Source organism: Ranitomeya variabilis, chromosome 6 (assembly GCF_051348905.1).
Source record: "Ranitomeya variabilis isolate aRanVar5 chromosome 6, aRanVar5.hap1, whole genome shotgun sequence".
Taxonomy (NCBI): Eukaryota; Metazoa; Chordata; class Amphibia; order Anura; family Dendrobatidae; genus Ranitomeya; species Ranitomeya variabilis.
The window spans coordinates 371759146-371777780 of NC_135237.1; the positions used below are offsets into that span (position 1 = coordinate 371759146).

Sequence of the window (18635 nt, forward strand, 5' to 3'; positions counted from 1 at the left end):
AACACTTGGCATCTCCACCGATCAGCTGCTGATATAAGCCGGATGTAAACAGTAAAAGGAGCAGATCAGCACCGCACACTGATTAGTGGCCATTTGCCAAGAAGTGCAGTTCAGCTCCTATTAATTTCAAAAAGATCTCCACCAATCTGATATTGATGTCCACTAATCTGATATCCTTTTCTTAGGACCAGAGCATCTCCAAATGGCATAACTTGTTTGCTTGTTTCCCAATGTGCAATGGTTGAATGACGTAAAAGTGGTCCAATGACCACCAACAAACCAGGGACAGAGTTATGGATGCCCAAGGCTTATTGATGTCTGTAGGAAGCAAAGGCTACCCTGTCTAGTCTGATTCCTCTGGAAAAATTGCTCAGAAAGTTGGAGAGGTTTCTCAGGAGGTCTCTGCTGGCTCAGGAAAAGGTGTCCTCCGAATTTAAAAGTCTTAGCACCGCTGTAGTCTATAATTGGCTACTGGTCAGGTGAATAGAATAGCGCTTCATTGTAGATGTGCTCTTCCGGTCAACTGACCTCTGCAGCCAATTACGGGCTGGGTCTTTCAAACGAGACAGATACCACTTCTGGAGCTGGCAGAGACCTCTAGAGTAGCATATGCTGGATCTACAGGGGGGCTGGAAAGTGAGTATAGATCCATTTATTACTTTTAAGCAATCCACGGCTATAAATTAATTTACTGGCAGACAACCCCTTTAATGTTGGCAATGAGAGAAACGTGTGAGAACACACAGTGCATCACAGCTTGTTATGCATGGAGCTGCATAACCACTCACCAGTGAGAGTGTCTATCTCTGTCTATCTCTAAAAATGCCGACAAAAGGCATGTGGACCTGAGAACTAGACTACGGTACAAGAGAAGGAGGTGCCCATCACTATTGAGCATCTGAGGGTCCCGTACATTGCATACATATCTTGAACAAAAGACTTACAGAAGAAAAACCTACTAAGTTTATCAAAGCTTGCTCATGTTCAAAACAGAATTTGCAAAAGAAGAGAGGTTCATTACCTAAATGTTAAGTGTTTTTACAATTAAAGGAGTTGTTCAGGATTGGGGAGCAGGTCTGCATCCACTATATGTGACTGCAGACATGTGAATTCTCACAGAGAGTAATGCGTGCTGTCAGGATTCTGATGTTCCCCGCGAGGGAGCATGACTCCAAGTATGCGGTTCACATACAGGTGGTCACGTGTCAACTAGACGTGCACAGCCTTGCTCAAAACAATTGATTTGAGCTAGGCTGGACATGACTAGTCAGAATGTGACTGGAATTACGCAAATTGCATACTTGTGCTCCTATGGCCACATGCTCCTGGGCAGCACGGGATGAGAAAATCTTGACAGCATGCACACTGCTCACTGTGAGGATTCACAAGTCTGCAGTCACATAGAGTGACTGCAGACTTGAGACCCAAGCCTGGAAGATCCATTTAAAGACATTGTGAACAATTATCTACACAACCACAGGACTGCCATTGATATCAATTTACATTGAAATCTAACAGAAACAACAATTTATTCTGCACTGATGCAAATTAATGTTCAAAACATTTGATATTGTCTTACCTCATATATGATGTAGGGGAAATGTTCTTTGGTTTGGCCCAGTGAAATGGATGCTGTGGTACTGATAAAAATTGATCACAGGGCATTGTTTTCCTGATGTGATAGAAGTCTTCTGATGGCAAATCAGTGGCGATTGACAGTGAGTCATGTTCATCACAAATGGGCTCAGTTTTGAGAGCCATGGTTGGGGTATGATCTATTGCTGTTTTCCTGGATTTGATTGGAATGCCATCGTTCATGTCTATGGGGTCAGTGGTAAGAGCATTAATAGCTGCCACTATAGCTGAATTTGTATACTGATGAGTGTTGCCTAGCCAGGTTTCCTCGGTGATGCTTACTCTGGGGGAATTGTGAGGAGATGGAGTAGGAGAATGGTGTGGGGAGTAGGAAATCTGCCTGCCATTAAGGTTGTATTTTCTTTTGAATGGAGATGTAGGACGTGAGTTTGGAGCAGTGAGCCAGTTTTCCTCTGAAATACTTGTCCTGGGAGATGTAGACGGGGAATGCCTGGGTGAATTTATCAAATTACAGGCCACCAAATTTCTGTGATAGCTTTCATCTGGCTCAGTAGTTTTGGGGGATACACAAGGTGATTGCCATGGAGAAGTCTGAGGGGAAGTATACGGATAAGAATAATTTGATTCAAAAGAGGAAGCTTCCGAGTTACAGCTTCTGGAAGACAGACTGCTTGCCGGACTCAAGCAAGAAGGGTCTCGATACGTGTCAACATTTGGTAAGTTCAGCGTAGCAGTAGAAAGTGTTCGTTTCGGTAAAGATTCTTCCACATCACCTTCATGAAAAAATTGGTTATTGCCACTATGAATCCCAAGACAAGAAGTGATTTCAATTCTAGGACTTTCTAATGGTGCTCCATTAGGTCTTATATTCGGAGATAAGTAGTATCCAGAGGCTTCATTCTCAGGATTCCCTCCATATCCAGATGAATGACTTGCTGATGGAATAATGGAAATGATTGGGTTTGATGACTGAACACCATGGCATGGAGCTGATAATGAAGAATTCATCACACCCAGTGATAGGCTGGCACTTAAATTGGAAGATGCATAGTTATAGTTTTCTGAAAAAAAAATTATGAAAGATGTCAAGATTAGTTTAAAAAGAAAAATAAGGACATGCATGTGTTTCATCTAAAAGGCACGGCAAAAATGTTATGTTTCAGAAGATGTTAAAATGTAGGATGAAAGGATATAAAATGAATAAAAAAAACTAGAACTGTTTACATAATAATGTAATAATACATATAGAGTCAATAACTAATAGCGTGGAACGTATTTCTGCTATAGAACTGGTTAAAAATAGTTTTAGAACTATGTTTTGGGGGAGCAAACTGAGAGACTTGAGAATTGGGGAAATTGTTCATCTATAAGCTTAGTCTATGCACAGATTTTGCATGTAAATGTAATTTTTCCTGATCAGAAGGCTAAAACACAGGCAGATTATTAGTAGTGACATTTTACTATACAAAACATCTAACTACATGTAATTTAAGATCACTTGTCCATTATTTCTGTATCTTAAACAATCGCTTCTAGGGTTCCTTTTTTTGCAGTATTTTGTTTGCAGGACTGTGATGGGGCCCACTGAACAAGTTAAAATTGATCGCTATTGAACAAATTTTTCAAAATTCAGTTCCAATTCTGATTGGCGGGCGAATATTGTTTTTGCAATATTCGCCAAACACAGCCGAACATCGTTGGAGTAAATGGGAGTAGAAATGAACGAATATGTTCGGAAGCAATCATCAAACATAAATTCGGCACAAATAGGGTACCAATATTGGACGAATATGGCAAATTCACATTCGGCGACGGATTCCGAACATATTCGCTGAACTCTACTATTCACTACTACGTGTGAATTTCACATGTAACAACATTAGAAATCAGAAATAAGTATTTCACTTTTTCTGCTATCCGCTCCTCCATTATTACAGTAATGCATAACTACCCCTACCGCTCATGTACTCCCAGATCAGTGAAGGTAAGCCCCTGTGTTACTAGGCTCCCTGCTGTTAGATAGGTTTATAATGCTATTTAAAAAAAATATATACACCTTCAGGGAATTTTTTTTTACTTAATTTTTTCCCCAAAAATAAGTTTGCAGTTGGGTTTTACTAAAAAAATTCTAAAGCCTCTGCGTTGCAGTTTCTCCTACCGTGTGCAGAATGAGTTCAACAATCCATCAGTGAGGCTTCATGACTAGAGATGACCAAAGAGATTTGCAGGACTCTGGTCCAACAACCACAACAGTAGTCTTTGGCCATCAGACTAGAGTCCTGTGAACCTCCTCCAACGAGCTGACATCCTCGATAACTCTTCTATCTAGTAGGCCCATCACAATGTCATAAGTGCATCACGTCACAAAAATGATGATGCACTGGGTCTAGTAATCAGAAGAGGCACCATGGTTTCCAGCAGGTAGGTAGATCTGGAAACCCCGGCCTATTGACATGGCCTGGGAATCATTGTATTCATCATTATTTATGACTCTTATCTTTCTTAATCTGAGCCTCTCAATTGACTTTTGAACACAAGTAAGTTGAGTTAAACTTTGTGGTCATTACTCAGTTGAGAGGAAATCAGAAGAAGAAATAAAAAAAAGTATAAACTCATCGGTCAGGACTAACTCACTGATGGATTCTCAGTTAACTGATTTTGTAGTTTGCAGCACAAAAGCCATTTTTTGCAATAGGTGCAAAATCTTTAAAGGCAAAAACAAACAAAAACTTTTTTAAGTTAAAAATACATGAATTTAAGAAAAAAAATGCATCCAAAGTTATCCATGTCCTTTAACTCCATAGGCAAGTTTGTAAGTTATAGCGCAAGTTGCCAGCAATGTCAAGGAATTAAGCCTTTTTAATGAGTTAGTATGAGCAACACGTATCATCTCTCCAGCTTTTGTTGAATGCACCTAAAGCCAACATGACCTGAAGCAACTGACTTGTAAATGACATTAAATAAGAAGAATTTAATTAGTTTTTAGTGCACAACTGTTAATAACATTTTAATAATAATACTAAGATGGAAACGCATGCTATCAGGCATAAGAAAAGTGAGCCATACCACTTTACTATGATGTTTCACAAAGCTGGAATTGTAATAATCATCTAGGTCTCTAACATCATGTCCTCCCTCTATCTGAAACTGAATCTCTTCAAAACTGAAGTGCTGGTGTTTCCTCTCTCTAGTAACCAACTTATACCCGATGTTGCAATTGCCTTGGATGGTTCAACCATAACTCCCAAGCAGCACGCTCACTGCCTTGGAGTCATATTTCACACAGAGCTTTTCGTTATTCCCTAGGGTGCTTTCACATTTCGCAAAACGGGCCATAGACTATAATGGTACAGACAGAGCGAATGTGAGCACTGCCGTGCATCATTTTCTGGAGTATACGCCTACAGGAGGCGGACACTCAGATGTAGTATGCGTATACTCCCGAATATGGTGCACGGCAGAGCTCACGATCGTGCCTAAAAGCAATGCGAAAGCAACCTTATAGCCAATCACTCACTCGCTCATGCTACCAGCATCTTAAAAACATCTCCAGAATCCGACCTTTTCTCATCTTTGAAACTGCAAAAACTCTTATGGTTTCTCTTATTCATTCTTGTCTGGACTACAGCAACTCTCTACTGATCGGTCTCCCTCTAACCAAACTTTCTTTTCTCCAATCCATTCTGAATGCAGCAACCAGGGTTGTATTTCTGTCCAGCAGCTACACCCATGCCTCTACCCTGTGCCAGTCATTTCACAGGTTGCCCATTCGCTAGAGAATACAAACTTATCTAGCTCACACACAAAGCTCTCCACAGTTCTGCACCACTATTTATCTCCTCCCTCATCTATATCACTATACCTGTGCTTTCTGCTCAGCAACTGATCTAAGACTAACATCCTCCATAACCCCAACCTCCCACTTTCATCTCCAAGGCTTCTCTTGTGCTGCATCAATTTTCCAGAATGCACTACCTGGACTATCCGACTTATACCTAGACCCCACATTTTTAAACTTCCTTTAAACAGACATCTCTTTAGACAGGCTTATCACCTCACTTCACTAATCAAACTCTTCCCTCTTACTAAATTTTACTCAGAACCTGGTCTCTCCTATTCATCTGTGTCCACTTCCTCCTTGCACCCAATAGCACTTGGCAACTGTACCTAGACAGATCCTGGCTGATGCCCGGATCATTCAGCTTATTTGCAATGCCCTATTTATTAGAATGATGGCTGGATAATACTTGACAAGCACGTTCTACCTATTGCGTCCCCCCTATTTCCTTATATATTGTAAACAGACGAGCAGGGTCCTCATTTCTCCTGTAACTGATGAACTATGTGTTACTTTGTGATGTCTTCATTGTTTGTACATGCCCCCACTCAATTGTAAAGTGCTGCGGAATTTGTTGGCTCAATATCAATACAATTATTACTTTATTATTTCAAAGAGTTAAACTTTCACAAATTCAGTATAGTAAAATAATAAAGGATTTGTCTCATTAAATGAATGCATCACTTATCCACAGGATCAGGGTTGCATGCATCGTTGCTAGGGGTCCAAACATTGTGACTCCCATACACAGTTCCCGAGAATGGGAGCACCAAACTCTTCTGTGTGAATGGTGTGGTGGTGAATATACTTAAACACTGCTCTATACGCTTCTATAAAATTGATGAATCTGACATTACTGAGGTCCAAGTATGTGATCACAAATCTGTTCCAATTTCTACATATGCCATTGCCTTGTAGGAATGTTCTGTGAAGTTGAGTGCACTTGTATTGGGTATTCCTCTGCTGACAATAGGCCATCTTCTGACACAAGGCACAAGTGGCGCTGATGCAAGTACACCCAACTTTAGACTAAGTGCACAAGTTCAGGATTTCTTACAGAAAGTTCCTGAGCAAAACTGGACATTTTCTGCAAGAAATCTGCATGCGTTTTTTTGCGTGTTTTTTACCGCGTTTTTGGTGCATTTTTTTCCCAATGCAATAATATAGTGGGAAATCTGCAAAAATCCGCAAAATTAATGAACATGCTGCGTTTTTTTACCGCGATGCGTTTTTTTCGTGGAAAAAAACGCATCATGTGCACAAAAATTGCAGAATGCATTCTAAATGATGGGATGCATAATGTATGCGTTTTTTTCGCGTTTTTATGGTGAAAAAACGCGAAAAAAAATGCGAAAATCTGCTACATGTGCACACAGCCTTACAGGTTTCCTGCACAGGGGAAGGGGAACCCTCGCTTTATACCAGTAAGCCACAACTACATTTTAAAGTGCCACTACACTATTACAATGTGAATTAAGAAGAATGTTGGAAAATGGCAAAATATTACAAGTCTATCCACAGAATACTACTGGTAAGGGCATTAATCCTTATAGTTTAATATCTATATAACCCAAACAGACTGCAATATACAGAAATCTTACCCCTTTGCTATTTGTGAAGTTTCATAAGAGAAATTGAAATGTGACCACTTTGGGTGCTGAGACCAGGTGGTAGAGAAGTGAAATAGTGCTGAATTTGCATACACTCATGTGTGTTTCCAAGTGGTGCTATCAAGTTTTTACTGCTTTTGTTTTTTACTTTTTGTGTCATTTTTCATACACACTTGATATGATTATGAAAAAAGCTTAAAAAACACCACGCTTAAAACTAAAAATGTTTGAAACGCAGAAGATAAAAACTGCATTTTTTTTGTAAAAAAAAAAAAAAAATGCAAACTGTAAAACCACTCTTAGGGTATAAGTATGTACAGATTTTTTAGGCAAATGCCACCTGGAACCCACCTGAAAAAAAGTGCCAAAATGCCAAAAAGAATGAACATATGAACTGAACTGTCAAAATGACTTGCACTCCGTATGTTCTATATTTTTTCCTTTCTTTTAACCAACCTCATCTACAAAAAATGAGGTAGCTAAAAAAAAAAAAAAAAATGAACGTCCATTATTCTTGCAGATTCTGCTTGTATAAATACTGATGGCGCAAAAGAAATACAAATATACGTCAGAAACGAGACTTCAGGGAAAACACCACTGGCATTTTCCTAATGTGTCTTCTGCTTCAAAAATTAAACTGGTAAACCAGCGTTTAAAGACCCAGCGTGCACATATCCTTAAATTAGTAGTATTGTGATAGTATCTTAGCCAGAGGTTTAGAAACCCCACAATATCCTCACTCTGGTAATCTGAAAATAGGATTTATTATACATGCAATTCCATTTTAACGTAATAAAAGAAATACATTTGGGGAAGGTTCAGTATCTTAGGTTTATCTATCGAATAGGTGCCTATAAACCTGACTTGCATACATATATATGTAGGTGTAGGAAAAAATGCTGCAAAGTAAGAATGCATTGAAAAATAAATGTTAATGCTTTATTAACTGATAAAAAAATAACTATTAACAATTCTATTCTTGACATAATTCTCTGCAGCATTTTTTCTGCACCTGGTTAAAAAAAAAATATATTGATTTTTTTTTTTACATAAACACACATACTCATATAGTCCCCATGTCTGTCTGACCGTGGTCGGGCTCCATACGTACGGCTCTTTTAAGTATGCAGAAATATCCCAGAAATGAACCAGAAGTGAACAAAAGGTACGACTAACAACTTTTATTAAATATACTAAATTTCTTTCTCTTCCTCCACACTTACCCTCACCATGCTGACATATGCCCTAACAGTTTTTGCTCCATGACTCCTCACTCTCCTTCACTAACCGCATACCCCAGCACCATCAAACCAAATAACAATCTCTCCTTCCCTTTTGCCTCCCCACCTGACCTCCTCCGCAGACCTCCTCCTCAACATCACATCTCTCCTACTAAAATATAAAACAAGCCGCCCACTCTCCTTCTCCCACCTGCTCTCCCTCTCTCTGCTTCTCCTCACCGCTGGCGACAGATCTCCCAATACTGAACCCCCACAGGTCATACCTCCCATTATTTTCCCCTCCTAGCGCTCCCAACCCAATATAAACACCCGAAATCTCGCACACTTCAAATCCGTGCCCTTGACGCCCACCACCCTGCTCACACTCTCTGGATCACTCTGGAATGCCGGCTCCGTCTGCAATAAACTCCATGTGATTCACTACCTCTTTACCTCTCGTAATTTCTCCTTCCTGGGCCTCACCGAAACATGGCTGACTCCCTCCGACACAGCCTCCCCTGATGCGCTATGGTAAAGTGGCCTCCACTTCACCCACACTCCTCGCCCTGGCAACAGACATGGTGGAGGAGTGGGCCTTCTCCTTTCTTCCAACTGTACCTTTAACCCAATCCCACCTCTACCCTCCCTTTTCCTCCCCTCTTTTGAAGTCCACTCTGTCCGCATCTACTCTCCCTGCAACCTCCAAGTGGCTGTCATAGACCAGTTCTCCACCTGGCTTCTTCACTTTCTCTCTGCTGACATTCCCACCATCATCATGGATGACTACAACATCCCCACTGACACCCATCAGTAGGCAGCCTCCAAATTCCTGGTGCTCAATTCTTCTTTTGGACTTACTCAGTGGTCCTCTTCAGCCACCCTCACAGACGGACATACATTAGACCTAGTCTTCACCCTTCTCTGCTCCCTATCTAACTTCACAACCTCCCCTCTCCCTCTATCTGACCACCATCTTCTCACATTCTCATCACTGTCCTCCTCACCTGTCACCCATGTCCGCCACCTTGCACACCCCCGCAGAAACCTCGCACATCTAGACACTCGCACACTCTCTGACTCTATTCTACCGCTGTCCTCCATATCTTCACTCAACGACACAGACACTGCCACTAGTTTCTACAATGCCACTCTTGCTGGAGCGATAATCATACGACGCTGCGACGTCACGGATCGTGCCGTCGTAGCGATCAAAATGGCACTGTGTGACAGTACCCTTAGGCAAGTCTTTGTTGTCCGACCACCACAACCCCTTTGTATACCAGATTAATGCCCTAACCCCATAACTTCCCTCTCCAAAATCACTGAACGAAAGCTTGCTCGTCTCTCCAAATCACACCTCACCACTTGTGCACTTGACCCCATCCCACCTCCTCCCCAACCTCACCGCCACACTTATCCCATCCCTAACCCATCTCTTCAACCTATCAGTAACTTCTGGTACCTTCCCCTCTGCTTTCAAGCATGCCATAATCACAGGCTATAATATTGCCCCATAAAGTCACAGCATTCCATCCATCAAAGTACTACTACTGTAGCCAGGTATATGTATATTTATCATTCAAGAAAACAGCCTGCCACAAAATAGTATATGGTACTCAAAATACGCTATTATGCGCTACCAGGTTCATTAACACCTCTATAGGGGTATCAGTCCTAAATCCTTTATAGGACCCCTTATTGTGAAACAGAACTCTGGAATATTATACCGTACTTTCCTGCTATATCACATGGCATTTAGCCCACAGGATTTAATACGGTGTAGCGTCATCATAAACCCAGAACAGGCTTGGACGTATAGTAAGGAACGGTCTCACCCGGAGCTGTGTCAGTTACTTTCTTTCCGCTCCCTCGTAACGGTGGGCCTCCTCCCCTCCTCTTCCCGACGCGTTTCGATACTTCTCATCAGGGGATAGTGTTGGGGTTAACTCATATCTCGCATCCAATTGACGCTGTCATACCTGTGCGCGGTGAGTTTGCTCTTCTTTATATATCGCGCTTTCTATGCTTACATCCGGTCCGGATGACGTGCTCCCTCCTCCACGTGACCGGAAGTGAGCTAATGATACCATAACAGCTGACCGAAGCCTCGGCTCGCTGTATATTACACCTCCACTGGAGCGTCATGGTTTTTGTGCGCCTGCGCTCTACACTGGACTAATAGTACCGGGATTCAGAGGCACATTATCAGTTATCCAGATTACTGACCTATAATTTAGTGCATCTCTCCCCACATTGGGTGCATGGCTTTATTGCTATTAAATCAAAAAGCAAATATATCCATATCTCCCCACTCTTTTTACCACTATTACTATGTACAGGTTCCCAATCTTTTGGTAAGACATCTTAATCAACTCTAAAACGGGGACCAGAGTAGACAGTGTTGAGAAATACAGAAAAAATATAACAAAAAAATTTTTCTTTTTTACAAAACTTAAAGTAAATCAGATAACATCGTGGTGGGAAGTCCAAAGTTTGGACAGTTATATTAAAGCAGGAATAGTCCCTCGACACCTGAGAATATCCCTTACCCCGGGATTTAGGTATAAGAGTCCCGGCTTGATAGCCAAATGGGAAAAAGAGGCAACTGATAGTTCCATCAGATTGATGAAATTATTACTGGAGGAAGAAAGGGATACCCTGAATAAGTTGAACGATACACTAAAAGAGCAGATCGATATTACAAAAAAATTTTCAGGTGAACAGGATTTCTCTGTTAAAGAAACAAGTCTGCAAAATAGTCTGGAGAGATTCCAGTTTCATTTAAAAGAACGTAAACATAGATTGTTCAACAGAGATCTCTTAGAGTTCAAAGAAAATAAAGCCTACTCAGTAGCCATTAATCGAAACCCCAAGGGTCAAGAAACAGATATCTCCTCTTCAGAAGCAGAGTTTTCTGACTCTGACACAATATCTAGGCGTCAAAGAGGGAGGGGAAGGGGTAGAGGAGGACGAGGAGGCGCGAGGGGGGGTGGAAAAAAGTCACCACAAAGGGATTTTTTAGAGTCAAGTTACCCGTTAAGAAACCGACAAAACCAACACAACGCCCCATAAAGCCTCAGGTCTTGAATTTATCCTCACGAACCCTAACAAACTCTGAGATGTGTGTCCTGAGTAAGGGACTTTCGTTTGTGCCATCTACGGATTATGATTGTTTTGAAACGATTAAGGACATCCACCTCTTTGCACGCAAGTTGAAGTGGAGAAAACATTTCTCTAAGGAGGATAAAAGGGTCTCTAATGAATTAGGGATCACTGATGACATGCTTGCGGATGTACGCTTATTGTTCCACCTAGATGATATTGATCCCAACTTAAGAGGGGATGGTCCATTCACAGATTGTAAAAATAAGAGTAGAAAAATGCCTCCACCAACTTCTGATGTTAACTCTATTGATGTATTTGTCAACCTAGTATCAGAGGAACTATTGAGGATACCAAAATCAATTAATAAATGGGACTGTAATTTATCCAGAGAAGAAATGATAAGTCTTAAAAACCTCGAGAGTGATCAGAATATAACAATTAAGCCCTCTGATAAGGGGGGCAATATAGTTGTGCTAGATACATCTGAGTATAGATCACTATGTATAAACTTGCTCGGGGATTCTGAGGGATATGAGATTTTATCTCATGACCCGAGTAGAACCATTATGAGTAATCTCACCAGTCTGGTGAATGAAGGATTTGAGTTAGGGGTGATAGATAGAAATGAGAAAGATTTTTTGACCCCACTTCATCCGGTAATGGCTACTTTTTACTGCTTACCAAAAGTCCACAAAGGGGTGAATCCCCTTAAAGGGAGACCCATAGTGGCAGGTATTGGTAGTATTACACAAAATCTGGGTCTATATATTGATAAAGTACTCAGACCATTTGTTTTATCACTTAATTCATACGTACGTGACACGACGGACTTCCTCAGGAGATTGGACGGCATTTGCATGGAAACGGATATGATTCTCTGTAGTATTGACGTTGAATCGCTGTATTCTTCTATCCCCCATGATATTGGTCTTAGAGCTGTAGATTATTATCTACAGACAAGGGGTGTACAATATAGGAGACACAGCGAATTTATACTCAGAGCTTTACAGTTCTGTTTGACAAATAATGTTTTCCTGTTTGACGGAAAGTACTTCCACCAGCTCAGGGGCACCGCAATGGGGAGCCCCTGTGCACCAACTTATGCAAATTTGCTCCTGGGCTGGTGGGAGGAAAAAGTCGTCTTTAATGATATGCCGAGTGACTTGGAGGACAAGGTGGCGCTATGGCTAAGATATCTGGATGACATCTTTGTATTATGGAGGGGTGACGAATCCGAATTTCAGGGATTCATTGAGAAATTGAACATAAATTGTCTGGGCCTACACTTTACATATGAGATGGATAGGAACAGCTTGCCTTTCCTTGATGTACTGGTACAAAAAAACACGAATGGAGAGATTGTAACAAAAAATTACCGGAAACCCACTGCAACGAATTCTCTCCTAAGATGGGAGAGTAATCATCCCAGACCTCTTAAACGGGGTATACCAAAAGGTCAATATTTAAGATTGCGCCGTAATTGCTCCGATCTTAACAACTTTAAGGAGCAAGCGGATGACCTGAGAGAGAGATTTCGTGAAAGAGGGTATCCGGATCAAATATTGAATGAGGCCTATAAATCGTCACTAGGCAAAGAACGTACTGATCTCCTGATACAACAACCCCCTAAATTGGAGGAAGGTACCACGCGATTTATAACAGGCTTTTCAAATGGAGCAAAAGAGGTTAGAAAAGTGCTTCAAAAGCATTGGCAAATTTTGTGTATGGACCCAGACATAAAAGATAGTGTCAGCTCAACACCCCAAATTACATTCCGAAGAGGAAAATCCATAAAAGACAGATTGGTCCATAGCCACTACCAAGGTCCGAAAAGTCACATGTGGCTTGGTACGCAACCAGTAGGGTGCTACAAATGTGGAAAATGTAAAGCATGTGCCCATCTTGAGACAAGCAAGACATTCGTCAGTAATAATACAGGCAGGATATATCAGATAAGGCATTTTATCAACTGCCAAACAAAGGGCATAGTATACAAAGCTACATGTGAATGCGGCGTTGAATATGTGGGAAAGACAAAGAGAAGTTTCTGTAAAAGAATAGGAGAACATATACGAGATATTAAGAACAAGAGGGATACAGCTATATCTAACCACATTAATAGACAACATGAGGGTAATGAAAAGAAGATAAAATTTATTGGCATTGACAGAGTAAAACCCCCTACGAGAGGAGGAAATTGGGACCAAATCATCTTGCAGAGAGAATGTAAATGGATTTTCTGGTTGAATACGGTTCATCCATTTGGTCTTAATGACCAGCTCTCCTTTGCTTCCTTCCTCTGATGTAGGGTGAGCCAGGGAAATTAGTCAGGGGCAGCCGCCGACGAGTGGGGGCGCCGCTGCGTAGGTCCTAGGGTGCCAACCTCCGCGTTAGGTAGGGAATAGTGAGAATAGGGCACCCTAGACCATTAATAGGCTTTCCTTTAAGGCCTCTTTTCTTCCCCCCTTTTTCTTTAAATTCTAGCCGTAGATCTCCTGAGGTTGTCCACATCGTAGTCCATAATACGTAAAAAATTCAATCTGGACAGTTACTTTAAGTTTTGTAAAAAAGAAAAATTTTTTTGTTATATTTTTTCTGTATTTCTCAACACTGTCTACTCTGGTCCCCGTTTTAGAGTTGATTAAGATGTCTTACCAAAAGATTGGGAACCTGTACATAGTAATAGTGGTAAAAAGAGTGGGGAGATATGGATATATTTGCTTTTTGATTTAATAGCAATAAAGCCATGCACCCAATGTGGGGAGAGATGCACTAAATTATAGGTCAGTAATCTGGATAACTGATAATGTGCCTCTGAATCCCGGTACTATTAGTCCAGTGTAGAGCGCAGGCGCACAAAAACCATGACGCTCCAGTGGAGGTGTAATATACAGCGAGCCGAGGCTTCGGTCAGCTGTTATGGTATCATTAGCTCACTTCCGGTCACGTGGAGGAGGGAGCACGTCATCCGGACCGGATGTAAGCATAGAAAGCGCGATATATAAAGAAGAGCAAACTCACCGCGCACAGGTATGACAGCGTCAATTGGATGCGAGATATGAGTTAACCCCAACACTATCCCCTGATGAGAAGTATCGAAACGCGTCGGGAAGAGGAGGGGAGGAGGCCCACCGTTACGAGGGAGCGGAAAGAAAGTAACTGACACAGCTCCGGGTGAGACCGTTCCTTACTATACGTCCAAGCCTGTTCTGGGTTTATGATGACGCTACACCGTATTAAATCCTGTGGGCTAAATGCCATGTGATATAGCAGGAAAGTACGGTATAATATTCCAGAGTTCTGTTTCACAATAAGGGGTCCTATAAAGGATTTAGGACTGATACCCCTATAGAGGTGTTAATGAACCTGGTAGCGCATAATAGCGTATTTTGAGTACCATATACTATTTTGTGGCAGGCTGTTTTCTTGAATGATAAATATACATATACCTGGCTACAGTAGTAGTACTTTGATGGATGGAATGCTGTGACTTTATGGGGCAATATTATAGCCTTTGTTTATAAGCACCACCCACGCTGTATTTGTCCGTTTGTCTGATCTTTGTTTTGCACTTTTAAAAATAGAAATTTTATATATATCCAGTAAAAGTTATATTTTAATCCTATTATTTATATCTATTGAAGTTTGAGGATTACACCACAGCTAAGTAAAATGCCATAATCACACCTATCCTCAAAAAGCCATCCCTTGACCCGAGCGCTATGTCCAGCTATTGCGCCATATCTTTGCTCCCATTTGCTTCCAAACTCCTTGAGCGGCACGTCCACGCTGACCTTTCCTCTCACTTTTCTATCTAACTCGCTCTTCAACAACCTACAATCTGGCTTCTGTCCCCACTCCCATACTCCTCCTTCTTGACCTGTCCTCTGCCTTCGACACAGTTAACCACTGCCTCCTACTACAGATCCTCTCTTCCTTTGGTGTCAAAGACCTTGCCCTATCCTGGATCTCCTCATACCTTACCAACCACACATTTAGTGTTCCCTACTCCCATACTACCTCCTCATCTCGCCCTCTCTCTGTTGGTGTCACAAAAGGCTCTGTTCTAGGATCCCTTCTCTTCTCAATCTATACCCTTGGCCTGGGACAACTCATGAAGTCTCATGGCTTCCAGTACCATCTATATGCTGATGACACTCAGATCTACCTCTCTTGCCCAGATGTCACCTCTCTGCTGTACACAATCCCAGAGTGTCTATCAGCCATATCCTCTTTCTTCTCCTCGCTTCCTCAAGCTCAATGTGGACAAATCTGAACTAATTATCTTTCCTCCATCTCACATATCTTTCCTACCTGACCTGTCTATCACAATAAATGAAAATCACACTTTCCCCTGTCCCGGAAATCCGCTGCCTCGAGGTAACCATTGGCTCTGCCCTGTCCTTCAAACCGCACATCCAAGCACTCGCCATCCCCTGGAAAGGATCCATCCTTTCCTCAACCCTCACTCTACTAAAATACTTGTGCATGCCCTAATCATCTCCTGCCTCGACTACTGCAACATCCTCCTCTGTGGCCCACCTTCTAACACTCTCGCACCCCTCCAGTCCGTCCTTAACTCTGCGAGATCCCTTCACTGGCTCCCAATTTCCCAGCGTATCCAGTTTAACACTGACCTACAAAGCCATCCATAACCTTTCTCCTCCATATATTTCTGAACTAATCTCCCAATATCTTCCCTCACGTAATTTCCGGTCCTCCCAAGACCTCCTTCTCTCCTCGTTTATTTGCTCCTCACCAAATCACCTCCAAGATTTTTCCAGAATATCCTCCATCCTCTGGACTTCTGTGCCCCAACGCGTCCGGTTATCCACCACATTTGGATCCTTCAGACGGAGCCTGAAAACCCATCTCTTCAAAAAAGCTTAAACCCTGCAATGACCGCTCGGCCAACTCAACACCATCGGAGCTACTGCAACCCCCGACCTACTGTCTCCTTCCCCATAATCCTGTAGAATGTAAGCCCGCAAGGGCAAGGTCCTCTTCCCTCTGTACCAGTCTGTCATTGATGGTTTGTTTACTGTAAGTGATATTTATATATTTTGATGTATCCACTTCTCATGTATAGCACCATGGAATCAATGGTGCTATATAAATAAATAATAATACACATATCATACAAAGGTTGATTATAGTGTTTATTTTACTCTATATTGATTTCAATACAGTTCTGTATTGTCACAGATTTGCTCTGACGAGGTTTAATATCCAGTATAACATCACACTACTGCTCACATTGGTCTTAAAACTTTTTATAACTGATATGAACAAAATGCTTTATCATGTATAGATAACAATAGGCTATTTATATAATACCTATACATGTATACATGATAACAATAGGCTATTACACCTATACATGATAAAAAAAAGGGCAAATTATACACCTATACATGACAATAATAGGCTATTTATACACCTATACATGATAACAAAAGGCTATTTATACACCTATACATGATAAAAAGGGCAATTTATACACCTATACATGATAACAATAGGCTATTTATACACCTATACATGACAATAATAGGCTACTTATACACCTACTGTATACATGATAACAATAGGCTAGTTATACACCTATACATGATAACAATAAGCTATTTATACACCTACTATACATGACAACAATAGGCTATTTATACACCTATACATGACAATAATAGCCTATTTATACACCTATACATGATAACAATAGGCTATTTATACACCTATACATTATAACAATAGGCTATTTATACACCTATACTGTACATGATAACAATATGCTATTTATACACCTATACATGATGACAATAGCTATTTATGCACCTATACATGATAACAATAGGCTATTTATACACTTATACATGATGACAATAGGCTATTTATACACATACATAAGGCCTCAGCACAGGAAACAGTTATTTGATTACACACGTATTCTCAGACGGCACCACCACACCCATCATCTGTTCGTCAGGTGAAAGGCTGGACCCCTTTAACTCTGTTTTTATTGCTGTGACATCATGTGGCCGATCTCTTATACCATAGATTAGAGTGATACTATAAACACTTGCAAACAATCTGGCTACTCTGTAGCTTTGTGCACCACTTCTGTCCTCTCATCCATGCATAACAAAGGGATGGAGGCTGCAATTTCGATGCCCTGTAAATAGGATATAATTAGAGTTACAGATCTGTGTAAATCTTGTATGCCAGGAGTTCCTTCCATTCAGTACATGCGATACTCAGCTTGCCAGGGGTGTTAATGGCAGATGGCAGCATCCCACTGTGGAACAACTACTAAGCCACATGCCATTTGGTGAGTTAAATCAACATCCACTAATCAGCAACAGAATCGGAAAGATGATTCAAATACTGATTTTCACACAAAAGATAAAGGCTTTAATGATGGAAATGAGGTAATGAGAACCTAAATGTAACTGGTTTAGGCTATGTTCAGGCATACTTTGTTGGCAGCATATTACGCCATTTCTTTTGGCGTTATTTTGCACAATTTTATTAATTAACCTACACCTTCATAGAAAACACGAGAACAAAATGTTGCATGAAATGAGTGTATATGTGGTATTTAAAGCACCACTCCAGCTTTTTTTGTTTTTTTATCGCAGCGTTGTAGTGGTGCCAGTAATCTAAGTTACCCACACTTACCAGCCACCTTCTTCATCAGCACCACTCTTCTGCAGTTTGTGACCTGCCGGATGGCTCCAGTGTTTGCTGGGGTGATCCAGAAGTCACTACTCCACGTAAGTCTATGAGAGCTAGAATGTGGATCCCATAGACTTGCATTGAGAGTTTATGACCGTTACGTCTGACTTCTGGTCAATCAGAAGTTGAAGTCACAAGACGTCGGTGCGGGACCAGAGCGGTGGTGGGAACAGCTGAAGACGGCGGCTGGTAAGTATAAGACATAGAGCAGGGAACCTAGATTAGTAGCACCACTTCAGCGCTGAAAAAAAAAACTCAGGAGTGGTCCTTTAATAGTTGTCTATTGGCTCCCAGTCCATAGTTATTGCTGCAAAAAAAATTATAAAAAAAAACACAGACATGACAGCACCCAAAACATTACAAGTGACAATTCTATGGAGAACTGTGGTTTTATCTGAAGTAATTCCCAGTGACACTGGTTTCTAAACTACTTCACTTGGATACAGACTGAGGTCTTGTTAGTGGAGTTTCTTGTGACCACACAAAGAGGCATAATAGGACCCCTGAATGACCTAGAATCAACTCATTCCT

At 41.2% G+C, this 18635-nt stretch overlaps 1 protein-coding gene across 8 annotated transcripts in view; it reads right to left on the minus strand.

The window, feature by feature from the left end:
- The window catches only part of NFATC1 (nuclear factor of activated T cells 1), a 243498-nt gene that overhangs the window by 203384 nt on the left and 21479 nt on the right, over nucleotides 1-18635 (minus strand). For all 8 annotated transcript variants that reach the window (XM_077270055.1, XM_077270056.1, XM_077270057.1 and 5 more), the window contains exon 2: nucleotides 1580-2657. In XM_077270055.1, coding sequence (XP_077126170.1) covers nucleotides 1580-2657 — 1078 coding nt within the window. The remainder of the gene's footprint in view (nucleotides 1-1579; nucleotides 2658-18635) is intronic.